General features: G+C 36.1%; 1 protein-coding gene across 3 annotated transcripts in view; it reads left to right on the plus strand.

Moving 5' to 3' along the window:
* The first annotated feature begins 859 nt into the window (after positions 1–859).
* LOC149086469 (adenylate cyclase type 10-like) overlaps positions 860–15,941 on the plus strand; it is a 128,653-nt gene continuing 113,571 nt past the window's right edge. For 2 of the 3 annotated variants that reach the window (XM_089255704.1, XM_089255708.1), the window contains exons 1-5: positions 867–938; positions 5,331–5,399; positions 13,417–13,542; positions 14,645–14,761; positions 14,922–15,116. In XM_089255704.1, coding sequence (XP_089111830.1) covers positions 923–938; positions 5,331–5,399; positions 13,417–13,542; positions 14,645–14,761; positions 14,922–15,116 — 523 coding nt within the window. In that variant the 5' untranslated portion in view covers positions 867–922. Of the gene's footprint in view, positions 939–5,330; positions 5,400–13,416; positions 13,543–14,644; positions 14,762–14,921; positions 15,117–15,941 lie in introns of all 3 variants that reach the window. The other variant, XM_089255700.1, reaches the window with a different exon arrangement.

The raw sequence follows: 15,941 nt of genomic DNA on the forward strand, positions 1-15,941 counted from the left end.
GTAATGTAGGAAAAGTAATTACAGGAAAATGCACAATGTAGGAAAAATTACAGGAAAATGTATTTTTAATGTAGGAAAAATAAAAAAATATATACGTAATGTAGGGAAAAATAATAACAGGAAAATGTATTTATAATGCAGGAAAAATAAAAACAGAATTATACACAATGTAGGAAAAATAATTATAAAAGACAAATCAATTAAACTGAAATACATGAACCCAAACCAATAGGAAATTGATGAAAAAAAGAGAACTATGTAGAAAATATTGATGAGAGCCAGAAACGAATTAGAAAAGAGTGCAGAATATTACAAAATTACGAGAACGCGCTTGCGCATTGTAAGTTCCGAACAGTGTCCGAAGTATTTACACGAAGTAACGACCGGTTCGAGAGTAACTCACTCCCGCTCCTCTGTGATTGGCCAAGTTCACCAGGGAATGTCGGATTTTTAGCCGCTAGTGAATTAGAAAGGAAGAAGGAAGGCAAGGTTTGAATAGCCCACAGGTGGGAAAACTATAAATCCGCCTCTGATTATAGCCTACATTTATTAGGATAATTTTAATTTTAAAAACAATTCGTATCGTACATATAAACACTCCACAATATCTAAACCTTTATTTACTTATTTTCAGTGCTTTGAGTATCATTTTATTTACTTATATACGTGAATATCGCAGTAAACCTCCGATGATTTATAGAATAATACGTGATGGTATTTTGAACTACCATAATTTTTTTTTAAGATACATAGAAGATTTCAATTTATTGCAATCGTTTCGTCATTATGAGTCTGTCATGAATGAGAGTAATCAATTTGACTTAATTAAACAACTCTAGTTTCGTGCTTCCCTGGTTACGGCCGTCGCAATGTAAGCTCGTTTCTGTTCAAAAAACGATGGAATTCTGTAAATGTGGTGATAATGAATTCGTCATCGCGTAAGATATTTTTTTGCAGTAAAAGTTCGTTATAACTTGGATATTTGTTTTCAAAAAATGTCAAATTACAATCATTAAAGCTGGTTTTTCCTAGGAGTAGGTTTTCTGTTCCTCGCGTGTTACTTATTGTTTGTGTGAACCGAATTGGATCATTTCGCGTCGGCAGAAACGTGTTACATGATAACGCTCCGCGTTTGTGTTTTGCTAGCTTGGCGCATCAGCTCAGGGTGGCTATACAAAATATGGCCCTGGCATGAACTATTCTGTCATCTGCATGCTCCGGTTTGAAGGGAAGGGTAAGAAAACAACAAAAATGAAGAGAAGATCGATGAAACGCGCTGCTCACGACGCATTTGACTCCTTTAGAAGCAGTCCATCAACCTACGTAAAGCGCTGTCGAGAGCCGAATTGCGCTCTTTAGGAAAACAGTCATACTGCTTTTGTTATTGGTGAGCGGACGCCGTGTCGCGCTGGGCGATTCACGTTGCACACGGCACAGAAAACCTACTCCTAGGAAAAACCTGGCTTTACAGCACCAGCTAAGACTAACTGATAGGTTACTGCTCTCCGCAAAATCTGTACTCGAACTACGATGCAATTGTGCAACTCTTTGGGATAAAGTAAAGTTCCATCTAAATCAAATTATTCATTAAGACAAATTACTTTCGAATAAATAAAGTGCTATGCGATTCATTAATCACGCATCTAACCACATGTTACTTATTGTTGGTGATACATTTTTAAAATGAAAATTCATTGATCTAGAGTCAAAAGATGAAAAAAACATAGTATTTCTGAACAGTCCTTTTTTTCTTTGGCGATTTCATTTCTAGCTTTTATTCCAGGTCTACATTTTTTTTTCTGCCCACTATTATAATTTTTTCCTTAGCTTTCTGGGCTGCTTTACTTTTTTAATGTTCGTTATTGTCGCATGCTAGAATCCACTACTGCGCATATCTAGTACTTGAGGTCACGCAGGCGCAATTAACTGGGCTTTTGTGGCTGGAACCAATTGAATGTTTAAGCTGAGTTTTCCTAAGAGTAGGTTTTGTATACTGTGTGCAACGTGATTTGCCCAGCATGATACGTCAAGCGGTGCAACTGTTTTCTTATAGAAGCACAATACCTTTCACGGCAGTGCTTTATGTTGGCATGATTGGCCAACTGCTTCTGGAGGAGTCAAATGCACCATGCATTTTGGGGTTCTTCTCTTTTATGTTTTCTTTCCTTTCTTTTCTATTTCCTTCTTTTATTGTGCAAAAATACGTAGATGTGCAGACCAGCTGTGATGCCACGTTAGGAAAACACGCTCATTGTGATAAAGTTACATATTTCTACCCATGCAAAATGGTCCTATTTGGTTCACACAGCAAAAATCCTGCTCCTAAGAAAAAATGGCATTACAGCTGTTGCCACACAAGAATGCAATGATCTATCAATTATTAATTATATGTATCGCCCCTAAAATTAGAATATGCCGAAATGGAACAGCTTTGGTATAAGGGACACGCCAAATTGGCGACTTTTTTCCGGCGATAAGTTGCCATCGTTGGCGCACTCTGGTTCGGTGTTGCTCTGCTGGGTTGTCGCTGTTCTGGAAAATTCTGCCAGGTGGCGTTAGTTGTTTAGCGCGTCTTTTCAAACAGCCGTACAGCCATTTTGTCGTTTATGCTTGTCCGAATGTTTGGATTACATTTTCGTCGCTGGTCAGGTTGTATTGTTCCCTTTTTTTTCCTTTATTTAAACAGTGCCCGTGTTTTATTTATACCCTGATCGCTTTATTATTTAAACAACAGTCCAGGCTTTATTTTAAACAATGCCCGGGTTTTATTTAAACCCTGATTGATTTGTTATTTACAATGGTCCGGGTTTTATTTAAACTCTGATTGATTTATTTTAATTCAGTTTTATTTTTTAAACAATCCAGAGCTTATTTTTGTTTATACCATTTGTTTTTTACTGTTTTCTATGCTGGCGATTTTTTTTTTCTGGTGGCTCTTTCTCGGACCGTCGGACATATTTGGCGTCGGAAAAAAAAGTCGCCAAAAATCGCCAACCTGTCCCTTATACCAAAGCTGTTCCGGGGTGCATCACATCCTTGTGCTTATTGGTCATCCTCAAATTTGAGACAATTCAATTGTCGTCAACAAGATTATCAAGTAATTACATTTCTTTCTGTAGGAACGCATTTGGCATACAATTTTTATTTTCAATGGCCCATTACAATTCAACATTTTCCACTGCTAAAGTAGCAGATCTACTCGTAGATTCCTCTTTTTATGACATGAATGAGGAACCATTCATTCATTTTTATTACCACTTTCATGACACTAGAGCAGTGGTTCTCAACATTTTTTCACCCACAGAGCCCTTTCCGGTACATTTCTGTGGCGGAGCCCTGTAGTCCTAGTTTTTATTTATTCATCAAAGTTACTGATTTATTTTTATTATTAAAAAATGTTAATAATTATTTTTTTTTATTAACAATAATTAAATCAATCTGTCTGGGAACACTTCAATATCTCTCAGATGTGAAGTGGGGTGTCCGGTCCTTCAAATATTCAATGTTGGTTATCATCTAAAGGTGACGTAATTCCTTAGAGGTCACTAGTAATATAATAGGCTTTTATAGAGAGTGCGTTTAATGGTGTCTGTTAGCATTTTAGAGTCTATTTTTGTTTGTTCTGTGACACATTGTATTGTATATACAGTTTTCCCAGTGTTTTTGCTGTTGGAATATCTCGTTTTGGATTTTATCAGATTGTACATTTCATATTTTCATTTTAATTAATTTTTTGCATACCCACTGCTATAGTGTTAATCTGGTAATTGTGTTTTTATTGAACCCAGAGAGCTTTTTCTGCCCTGACTTGATTGGCTAAGACTTCATGAGCGGGGTTACATCAAATTTAGTGATTATTTCTTCTCACCAACAAGATTTTTCACTGACTACAATTGTGTTTTTCAAGCCAGCTTGCTATCCTTATCTATTTAGTGTCATTTTCATTTCTCATTGCCACCAGCATCATTCTTATCTCTAGCATCTTAGGTCTTGTTTTCATGTTCTTCATCATTGAAATTAATTGAATAATAGGCCAAAGCACTATTCTTCATCATGAATCCTTTGCTTGTGAATTTTCAAATCTTTTATGGATCTGCATTCTTCAGCCAGACAAAAAAAACAACTTGTTTTTGACAGAATTCGGCTTGATACCTGCAAAAGAAATTATAGTTTTTTGTCTGAAATGTGTCGTTACCATGATTTCAAACAGCAATAGTATCAAGCAATTTGGTTGGTGTTGAGTTTCCAAAACAGGAAGACCAAATGTAATGGGTCGGTGAATCCTGTGGCCAATACTTTTTTTCATTGGTTCCAGAATTCCTTCTCATAACATTTTAGCTTGCCAAACAAGATTTTTAGATTTCTTTTTTTTGTTGGCCATCTTGATTTCCCCAATGTTGAAGATGTTTGTCAGGCGAAAAAATTCCAGCTCGTCACGGGGCAAAAACCTCTGTAAATTGGAAATTGCCTTGAAAAACCCCACTTATAGAATCAGTATTTTTTCTGTCCACTATTATTATTATTTCCTTAGGCGTTTGGGTTGCATTCTTTTTTTTACTGTTGGTTATCTTTTGAAGGTGAAGTCACCCCCTGGAAGTCACTAGTATTAATAGGGTTTTATATAGATTGCATGTTTTTGGATCAAGTTCGTTAACATTTTAGAGCCTATTTGTTTTTGTCTGTATACACAATGTACCATTTCATATTTCCATTTTAATGAATTTTTTCATACAAGCCATTATAGTTTTAATCTTGCAATTGTGTTTTTATTAAACCCGGAGATTGTTTTTGACCAAACCCAGAGTTTTTTCACCCTGACTGTTGTACTATTGTGTTATTTGAAAGAATCTAGGTTTTTATTTCTTATTTTCTGGTGTTAAATGTTCATTAATATATATTCTGACATTTTGAAAATCTGGATTCAGTTTTTCAGCTGTGATATGTTGCTTTTTGGCGTTTTGTATCCAAATGATAGAAAACATATTAGTTCTACTAAATAATTCGATTCAAAAATACAAATCAAAGAAAATACATAAAATAGGATAATTTTAAACATGTCAATTAGAGCTCTCTACAGTCAAAAATTCAACATCTGTACAAGGACTACAAAATGACAAAATCCTTAGTCAGACACAGTGTATAATATTCTTAACAAACTGGTTGAAAGCAGATAATGAAATCAAAATTAAATCTATTTGCTTAGACTAAAAAAAGTACTTTTTTTCACTGTCTAATTTCAATTACCATTTGAAGAAATAAATGCTTTATGACAATCATGTGTAATCTCTGTGATTATGCTTAACCTGAAATTATTTTACTCCCATCCCCAGGTCAAAGTGAAAATGACTCTTTCTCAGTTACTGTCGAAGGCACAGATTCTGGATATTCTTATTCTGCAGGTATGTCTTTGATTCATAGATTAACCAGATATTGACATGATTATTAGAATCTTTTGATCAGTCACCGTCATTGCCCTCATGAACCATAATTAAGCAGCGCTTGACTTGACAAATGTCAAGTTGTCATGGCTACTCATAGAAATCGGCAAAGTGCCCATGTAAGGTTCAAGAGATAAAAAGTGGAGAAAGCTCCGGGAGAAACGAAGATCGCGAAATCAGGACCGAGACATTACATAATGAATTGGAATTCTAAGAGCTGCGTGAGGTTTGAACCGGAACAGACATTATGGGTTATTTGTCTGTACAAATAAAGTATTGTGTGGTTGGAAGTCTCATACCGAGTGATTTTGCCCTGGAATTGTAGTAGAAATATACTAGCAGACCTACCTATGATAAATCGTAATGTTTTACTGGTGAAGTTGGCAGGTTAAGTAGCAATGTTCTAAGCCTTGAGGAAATCAAGTCATCTGGTACATTGTATTTTGTGAGAACTTTGAACTATGTGTCGCCCGACACGAAGATAAGTGGGTACAGTTGAACCAAATAACTTGCTATGGTGTACCTGGTGAAGGTGCTCAAGGAAGACCTGAAGATGTTGGCAGAGGAGTTAAGCCTGGAAACACTGCCAGAAGACAAGGACACCTGAAGAAAAGAATACTGGCGATCAGTGTTATGACAGAAGTATGCTGGGAGATGCTGAACACAATCATCAAGGGAGGGAAGAGATGGAATCTCAACGTTGGAAGGACGAGGCAGAAGCTGTAAAACTTAACGGCGGAGGGATGAGATGAATTACAAACTCAAGAAAATGAGGATTGAGGTCAGAGATCAAGGAAGCAAGCAGACCATTGGCAGCAGAGTTTCGACAAAGACTTCTAGAATCTAGTCCAGAAGTACAATAGGGACGATGACATTAGCCTATACCTGGCGTTGTTTGAACAGCAAGCTCGTCGAGTCTCCTTATCACAAGAAGATTGGTTAACTGAGCTGTTGGAATTCCTCCCCTATGAGATAACCCAGTTCATCGTCCGTGAACCAGAAGAAAGAGTGAGAGACCATGACCACATGAAAGAACTCTTACTTTGGAGATTCAAGTTAACCCTAGAAAAATTTTGGCAGTTTCTGGGCCATCGCAAAGATAGAGATGGTACTTGAAGAGACTTCTAGTACAGTGAACTAGAAGTACTTCACGAGCACTTTGTATCTATATGCACTATCTATCGCTTACTTTGACGGATGAACATCAGTGTTGGAAATTACGACGCACGAGCAGCTGAGAGATGTGTTGATCACTGATCAGATGGACAAAATGTGTCCTGATGGAATTCCAAGAGTACTACTTGGATGAGTGGAGCTGTTTTACCCCAACCGAGAGATTAGCCGAGCAACCAAGGGCGTAGTGGGGGGGGGGGGGGGGAGGTCTGTTCCCCCAAAATGTGAGAAAATTGCCAAAAAAAGGGAAAAGATGGGAAAATCTATTGTTCTATCACTTTGGCCCCCCCCCCCCCGAACGAAATTTCTGGCTACGCCCCTATTCCTGGCTACGAGCAACTCAACAAATATGAAGATGTAAGAGGCATGGAAGGAACATTCCCCAATGACGAGTAGGACGAGAGAAAGCAGCATCAGAACGACTTTGATGTGAATCAAAGATGTCCGCGCAAATCGTTGGTACCTAGAACAAGGATGGAAAAAAATCTGAGAGAGAAATCCAGGGATCAAGTGTTACACATATGGTTCAGGGGAACATATTGCGAGATTTTGTTGGAACAGACTTGAGACATTAGTGAAGAAAGCTCAGACAAATTTTGTGCAACAGGAAGATGAGTACACGGGTGCACAATGACAGGTTTTGACTGGGATCATCACATGTTATGCAAACAGTGGCATTTATGTCAACACTCCTCAAACTATGAATGTGAGATATGGACGGTGATAAGGGTCTTATAGTTGATTCAGGATCGCAAGTCTCAGTGGTGAGATTCGAACTGGTAAGGATCAGGGACGGTGATGGCCTAAGAAAGGTTGAACTGAAGTCAGCTTTTGGTGGCAACAAATTGGTTCTTCTGAAGGTTTACACGATGAAGATAGATGATGATGTTCACATACTCTATATCCAACAAGTTGATGTAAGAGATGCTGATGTGCTCAACAGCATATGAAGCCCTAACGAAAGATGTTCACGTGGTTGGTTTGGTCCCTGACACTGATGAAGGCATCAGCACCAAGAAAGAAGCCAGTGTGAGTGTAATGTTCCCTTTGCATTTCCCAGTTCAGTTGTTATATTGTATCCAGTATTATTCATTGGACAGAGGACAACAATGAAACAACAAACCAGTTTGTTCATTTAAAACACATTTATTCAGTTAAATATTAAAACTCACATTCTCAATACAACACTTTTCATGACACACACACACATTTGGTTATCATAAATTAATTTTTCTCAAACATAACAATTAACTAAATGAATTATTGGAAAAATCTCACTATTTGTTGAGACCAGATGACCAGAGAACATTTATCATGATCACATCATTTGTATCACTAGTCTTATGTCAGCGAGATTATGGCCCAAATGGAGACAGTCTAGGGACATTCATGACAGTCTATCGGTAATCCATTGAGTGTCAAACAATTGGAGAGACGCCAGAATTAGGGTAGTGTTGAAACATACCAAGAGGTATCTGGTCAGGCTACTGGCTAACCATAGAGCAGATGTCAAGACCAGGGCAATATCGAGGCATATCCAGAGGTATTCGGTCAAGCTACCAGTCTAATCATGGAGCAGACAATGGAACCAGGACGATGTTAAAGCACACCAAGGGTTATCTAGCCAAGCTACCGGTCAAACCATAGAGCAGATGATGAGACTCGAGCGGTGCAGAAGCACACTTTATGACTTTCAGTACATCACTATGAATGAGAGATCACCGAATATATACCTCAATGGGTAAAACATCTTAATGTTTAGGAAAAGGCACTCATTAAATACATAATATTCACCCAAGTTTTATCGCAGTTTTTGCAAATTAGCTTCTAATTAAGTATACTGAAAGTAACTAGAGAAAACATCTTTATATTATTTGATTAATAATAAAAAGAATTTTCATAACATTATAAGAATTTTCAAACAAAGTAATCCACTGAGTTAAGCAAAAATAATTTAATTGCAAAAGTTGGTTTTCATTAAAATGTAAGATATTTATTGATTAATTAATATGGGAATAGTGTTAATTACATTGATAAACATTTATTTTAATTAATTAGAAGTTTAAATGATTTTTCAGAAATTTTATTGTTTTTAATGTTAATGATCTTCAAAAAAAAAAAAAATTTTTTTAACTAAAAAACCTGGTTTTTTGTTCATTCATTTGACTCATCACCACTGTGATGAGTCTCACACTGAAAGAGCGCATGCTCTGAAAATATAGGCTACCTTTTTTTTCTTTCAATGCATTTTCTATTTTGACTGAAACTTTCATTTCACATGAAATGGTTCAAAGAATTTCAGAAAGAGAAGCATAGGTACATCTGAAAAAAAAAGGTTCCGAGGTGGACATGAGTTAACTGGGTTCTAGTGACAGTAATTCTGATGATTATTGGTGCGAAAATTCATCTCACGATGTGGATATTTTATAATAGTGCGCACATTCATATCATTGAAAATGTTTGTTAGCTGAATCTTCATTCGTTAGCCGAAGCAGAAAAATCACGGAAAAATCTTCATTAGCTGGAAAATTTGTAAGTCAAAGCATTCGCTAGCTGAAGTATCACTGTGCTTACAGAATCAATTTTTTTTCCAACACTTGTTAAAATTTTACGTCTAATTAAGAAAATGTCAACCATTATTTACTCTCAAGTATTAATGCATCATAAAATTTACGATTTTTACACTCTACATGTTCTTTGCCTCTTTCAGTAGCTCAATACGTTTCTTGTCTAGGCACTTAGTTACTAGGTACTTCAGTTAGTGAACTTGTGTAATTCATGCTCACTTCCACATTATTGCAGTAGGATTCTACTTTCAGTTTCATGTTTTACTCATCCTAGAAATTCACCCCTCTTGCACAGAAAGGGATAGGTATGCACCACACAATAAAATATAATCAGTATATAAATTGCTAATTTATGCAAAAAATTCCAATTAATATAGTTTTTTTAATTATTTGTGCTAAGATTTACACACAGATATTCGGCCAAATACCTTAGCAATATTCGGCAAAAGGGTAGAATATTTGTCCCATGTCTACAAGAAAGTCTTGGGGGCACGATGATGATGTCAATTCATATATACACATATACATTGGATCAGTCAACTCCATTTTTGACATTGGAGGGGGGGGGGGAAATGCCCCCACTTTTCCACATATCTGCCTATGTCTGACAGTATCTTTGATGCATGGTGAAATTAAATTTACACTGATGGTGTGATTTTTTTCCTCGTGTCGCATTACAATAGCTAATGTTGTAGGAGGCTCCTCTGTAGCTTTGACAGAATCACTTTTGGCACATTCAAAATATGTTTTCATGTTTACAGGACAGAGATCTGGTGCACGGTACTTCATTTTGGTGTTTCAGTTAACTCCTGCTTCTGCATAGATCTAATTTTAAGCCACTGATCCATAGCGTAAGTCACATGAGTAGTTTGTGCTTGGTAGAAAATTGTAGGAATAACATGCACATGCCTCAATACAAACACCCACAACAAAAGTTAAACACAACACAAATTAATTAATTCTTCATTTTCATGCACAGCCTGGCATGCGTCAACAATCAAATCTAAAACACTGAAGAAAAGTGAGCCGAAAGGAAGGAGTGCGCCAATCTGGATCATAGGATGGGCACAGATGGGAGGAGGAAATTCTGATCCTTCTAGCAAACCCCTCTTTCATAGAAAATTTTATTGATAGGAAGGTCAATATTACAACTGACAATATTAATAAAAACCTCTACCTATTTATTAAAAGTCTTTTTAATCCTTTTTTAACGCTTTTGTTTTTTTAGATGAGTGACCGCCATTACCATTTTCTTTTCGTGTACCCCCGGTTGGGAACTGCTGCTCTAGAAAATATGTTGCTACGCGAAAAAGAGGAACATTAATACAGTTTAACCTTCAGTTGGCATGGTGAAGTCATTTTGACCCCACACATTGCTCAACATACTACTCCCTTAATAAAGAAATTCATCCAGTGCATCCTGTTATCAATACCTTTCAAGCTGGTCGCTTACACTTTCTTGACAAATTTATGAGGTTCTATTTTTTCTTTCCTTTATTTCATTCATCAATGTTTCCATGGGGTCGAAATTTTGTCTCGAAAGAGCACCAGTTTTATTGATAAAAGTTTTAAATTAATGGCGAAACATTAGATACACGAGGTGAACATGAGGATAGTTCTGTTAGTGAATTGTACATAAGATCTGTTGAACAAATATGCCATGGTGGTGTTTACAAGTACCGTGTTTCGACTTGGAATAAGACAAATTTTGGTGCTTGTGAAAATTGAGTAATTATTTTGATTTGTAAATTTTATTTTCTGAGTATATTTTAATCATATCTATTCTTTTTTAACATGAAAATTGCGTTCAAAATATTTAATATATAATTTTAAAAAATTCGAAAATCACGTATCCCTCCCTTTTTTTAAAATGTATGTCTTAGTAAAAAACCATTTTTGAGAAAAAAAATTAAAGAAATTTGAAAAAAAAAAATTTAGTGAATTAATTGATAGATGAATGAAGTTAGATGATGAATGAAGTCATGCAAATAATTCATTACTTTTCTGAAAAATTCTTTTCATTGATTTTTCAAATGTATTAATACTTGCTGGGGTCAAAATGACTCCCCAGCGCGACCCAACCCGCAAGGGTAAAAGGCTTATATCCCGGGAGGGACAGAGCCTAGGTCGTGACTGGTCTGTCGGGGTCAAAATGACCCCACGATGGCAGTTACGCACACTATTTTCACAATGCCAGTTAATGCAAAAGATAGGGCTTCATAACCTGATACAATACTAAGTAAGATATCTTCGTACATCCATCAGACATATTAAAGAACAATTCAAGGACTTTTGCCTTACCTGCTGGAGGAGGTGAGATGGTGGAGTTTGACATCATAGTCATTAGTGAGAAAGGGAATGAAGCAGTAAATGTGACTGAAACAGATGGTATACCTTTCTCAAAGGAAGTCCATATACAGCTGACCACTGTCATTATCGTTGAGGCGAATGGGTCCCTCGACAATGATTTGTAAAGCAAATTTGTGGTGGGAAAAATGGTAGCTGTCATGATGCCAAAGGTGATCAACATCAAGGGTCTCAGTGTAAATCCAGGAGGCACCCCTCCTAAAGAAGACTTCTCTGTAGACCCATGAATAGCATCTCTAGAAATGTCAGGGCTGATGGCTATCCAGTCCTGACAGAGACAGTAAAAACAGAATGCTTCATGGAAGAAGCAGGGATAGAAAAGGTCAAGAAACAGTAAGACCAAGATATAAGGTGCAGCGTCCAAGAGCCTGCTCATCAGCGAGGGCATTGTCACCTAGACAGGTAGATGGAGAAAATATGAATGGCAGTGTGATATCGATGTGCTAGCAGCTCTTATGCAGCATCATCTACCAAAGGTGATGGATGTGCTTTCCCTGGATGGGATGTGTAAGGTTCAAGGGATAAAAAGTGGAAAAAGCTTCAGGAGAAATAGAAACATGAGATCAAGACCAAGACATTTGATAATTAATTGAAATTCCAAGAGTTCTGTGTGAGGCTTGAACCAGAATAGACATTACGATGATTTGCCTGTATGAATAAATAAAGTGTTGTGTGCTTGGAAGTTGCATGCTGAGTGATTTTGCCCTGAAATCGTAGTAGAGATATACTAGCGGACTTACGATAAATCGTGAAGGGATCAGGTTTTACTGTGTATAAAATATTCTTTGTGTAGTTACTGAATTTGAGTCTGAGGGCAATGCAGAATTTTTGGAAATTATGTCACTATGCTTACTTGAGGGAAAAGAGGCGCTAAGTCTCAGAAAATTGACTTTTTCTTGAAAGAAATTGTTTCTCTCTGAAGCAAATAGGCTGCCTAAATTAGTTTTTTCGATTTGTCAAGCCCTGTCAGAGATGAAAATCTTGACTTGTTGGAATTGCATATTTAACACATTTTGACTATTAAAAAATTCATTAAAAAAAATTAAAATCAAGGTTTGAAATTTCTTTTAAGCCTTAATTTTAATATTATTGCTTTAATTTTGGTTGTCCTTGATTAAACAATAACTGTTCTAAATAACTAATATCATTAGAGAAAAAGAAAAACAATTTCAACCAGCTCTGCATTTTCTACATGCCATCATTGTCAATGTTACATTGGTCCTAAGACTGGTTCACCTCTATGTTGAGCAGCTGTCATTTATCTCTGTCTTGGGCTTTGTTCTTTAGTTGGTTATAACCGGTATATTCTGTGTTATTTAGTAGCATTGAGATCCAGGTGATACTGAGCCTTCCCCCCTTCAATCCTGCCATTCACAGCAATCCACTGTGCCGGAGAACGTTCGTTTGTTCAGACGAAACATTAAGGCTTATATCCCGGGAGGGACAGAGCCCGGGTCGTGACTGGTCTGTCAGAACGTGTCCCAACCAGTGTAGGCATTTGTATTTAATCTTTTACAGGATTTGGTGATTTTCTCCAACCTATGTTAATACTTGATAATCTGGCGTTTTCAATATCTAGCTTATGCGCTCCATCACCACATCTTCAGTGCTTCCAATCGTTTTGTATCTCTTTTGTTTTATTTATGGGTCCAGGTCTCTGATCTGTATAGTGTGGTAGACCACATATATACCATAATCAGGCATTTATGTAGTTTAATTGGTAAGATTTTGTTTGTTACAATCCTTATTTAGTGCAGAATTTCTACATGTATGATCATGAAAAATTAATTGAATGAAGATGAAACCCAATCCTGGCTACATAGATTCATGTTTGAAGTTCATGTCACAAAATAATTTTTTTTCTCATCTAGGAAGTAGCAGAAATATCTCTTCTCCAAGTTCTGGGAGAAGTTATGATATAAGTGCACACTCACAAGAATCTAATAAGATTTTCATTCATACAAAATCTCATTTTCTGAAGCAATCTGCAGATAGTGGTATGTTTCATTTTATTAATACTGTATTAGTAACGTGTGTTTTATTTCACATGTTTTTTTATCTATCACTATATTTTTTTATCAATAATTCAGTGGACCTCTAAAATGGAGACACTTCCTTTGTGAAAACTTCTTTTTAATTTGGTAGAACAGAGTTTCAATGCATTTCATCACCTATTAACAGTCATTCCCATCCTAGCATGACCAAACTCAATTGAGTAAAGGGCTTACATCCCTCGCAGGACAGAGCCAGTGCCATGCCTGGTTCTTCAGACATTCCCGTTAGCAGACACAGAATTTAGTTTCACTGCATAAGTAAATTTTATTTAACTCTGTGAAGATCAAGAATGTGTGTGTATGAACATGAATATGCCAAAACATAATTAGTTCAAAGTTATCAAGAACTACAGTTCGAACTACACAAAATTCATAACTAATTTGTTAATCGGTTGCAAATTACGTTTTTCATCAACATTCACAAAGGATTCGTGCGATTTCAGCCGCTGCATTATTTTATTGTTATGGAATCTGTTTGCTGTAGAATTTCATGACTATGCCTGACTTACAAAAACAGCTCATCATCATCTACAAAACTGATTAAAAATCTTTGCTAATCATTCCCATGGTATCAGGAAGATTTATTTTCATAAAAGTGTTTCAGATTTTAAATTACACCTTAATCCACAGTTTGAATGACAGAAGTCACATTAGTAGTACACAGCCTCTGTGCACTTTGACTGAACAATGTGAAAGTAAGCCGTGGGATTATCAATGAATATTAAAAAATTTCAAATTAGCATTGTTAACATTTTTATACAGACTGGTCATTTATAAAATAGCTTCTCACTAGTCATAAAAGAAGTTTTTACTAGATTCATGCAGCACAGATGATCTTTTTATGAATGTAGATCATCTGGTTCTACCAGTTTTGCAATCATCAACTTCTGTAGCTTTCTTCAAACGTAATTTTCCAACAGTGTGATTCTGACACGCACTTTGGCGTATAATGGATACATTTTTTCAAAAGAATGAATACTTGTACTTTGACCATATAACCTGTGATCTCCATATTGTACTCTTAAATGGTTGTTCTCTTTCATAGTTAGTTACAATGCTTTAACAGAAGAAGACTTTCTGTACTGTACAGATAATGTAGAGCGCACCACTTTATTGAAACAGTGTTTGAGATGGTGGAGAAGGGCAAAAACTAAGGAGAATGGTGAGTGCAGTTATGGTTGCAATCAATATTTTAATTCAGATCTGCAAGATTTTGTCAGATCCCATGTTAAATGCATATGGGCATAGGCATTTATTAAACGAAGAAAAACAGAAAATATCTGATACTGCTAATAATATAGGCCTACATTTAATTCTTTTAGAAGAGGAAGATATTCTGACTGATGAAGACACACTTGAAGGAGACAATGCTGCCAACAAATTGAAAGTTGATCATCTACCATTAACATTTCTTCCTGATTTCATCATCAATCCTATTATTGAAGACCCTGAACTTTTTCAAAATGTTCCAAGAAATTGGACTTTGGATGCTGTTCTTTTTATTGCTGATGTATCAGGTAAATTTGCAAGTATTTAATTTTTTTGTCTGAATTATATCAAGAAAAATACACTTTTCATGAAAGATATAATTACATAGAAAGTAAATGTTTGGTGGATAAAAGACTCACCATTTACAGATTATTCCACTTGTGAAGTGATAGGTCTAGCAGCACAATGTGCAAGACAGACTTTTCTAACAGCACCTTGGCTTTTTTTAATCGCAAAATTTCTTTTGTAGAGGATTATGATTTTTTTATTTTCTTCTCTTGTGACTATCATTTAGCCCTTGCCAGGGTTTAGGCTGTAATAAAAAAATTCTTTCGCAAAAAAGCAAAAATGATGGGAAAAGCTTTAGCAAAATGCTACAATGCTAGTGTAATGATTGATGGTTGGATGTCTACTCGTTTCGTACCTCCTGTACACATTTTAGCGAAAGTGGCTACTACTACTTTCGCATTTTGCGAAAAATGCGACCATAGCTTAAACCCTGGCCTTTGTCATGATCTTCGTGCAACAAAATAGTTTGAATGAACACCATGTATAGTACACGTTGAAATGTTTAAATACAGTGTTCTTGTCATCTGGATACTACTCATACTACATCATTTTCATACTATAATTCAAGCATAATTTCCATCTCAGCAATCCCCCATATTACCAAGCACTTTTCACAAAATATAGTAGTCTGAAGTTACAAACAAATGTATAATAGCACCTTGATGACTCTATGCTTACAATTTTGAAAAACAAAGAGGATTTAATGAGGAAGTCCATGTTGAATTGATTCCATAGTTCAATTCACTTTTTGCAAATCCTGGATGGGAAAACTTACACAAAACATA

This window comes from Pholcus phalangioides, unplaced genomic scaffold (genome assembly GCF_987345545.1).
Source record: "Pholcus phalangioides strain wild (caught in Gottingen) unplaced genomic scaffold, Ppha-v1.0 ptg000004l_1, whole genome shotgun sequence".
Classification (NCBI taxonomy): Eukaryota; Metazoa; Arthropoda; class Arachnida; order Araneae; family Pholcidae; genus Pholcus; species Pholcus phalangioides.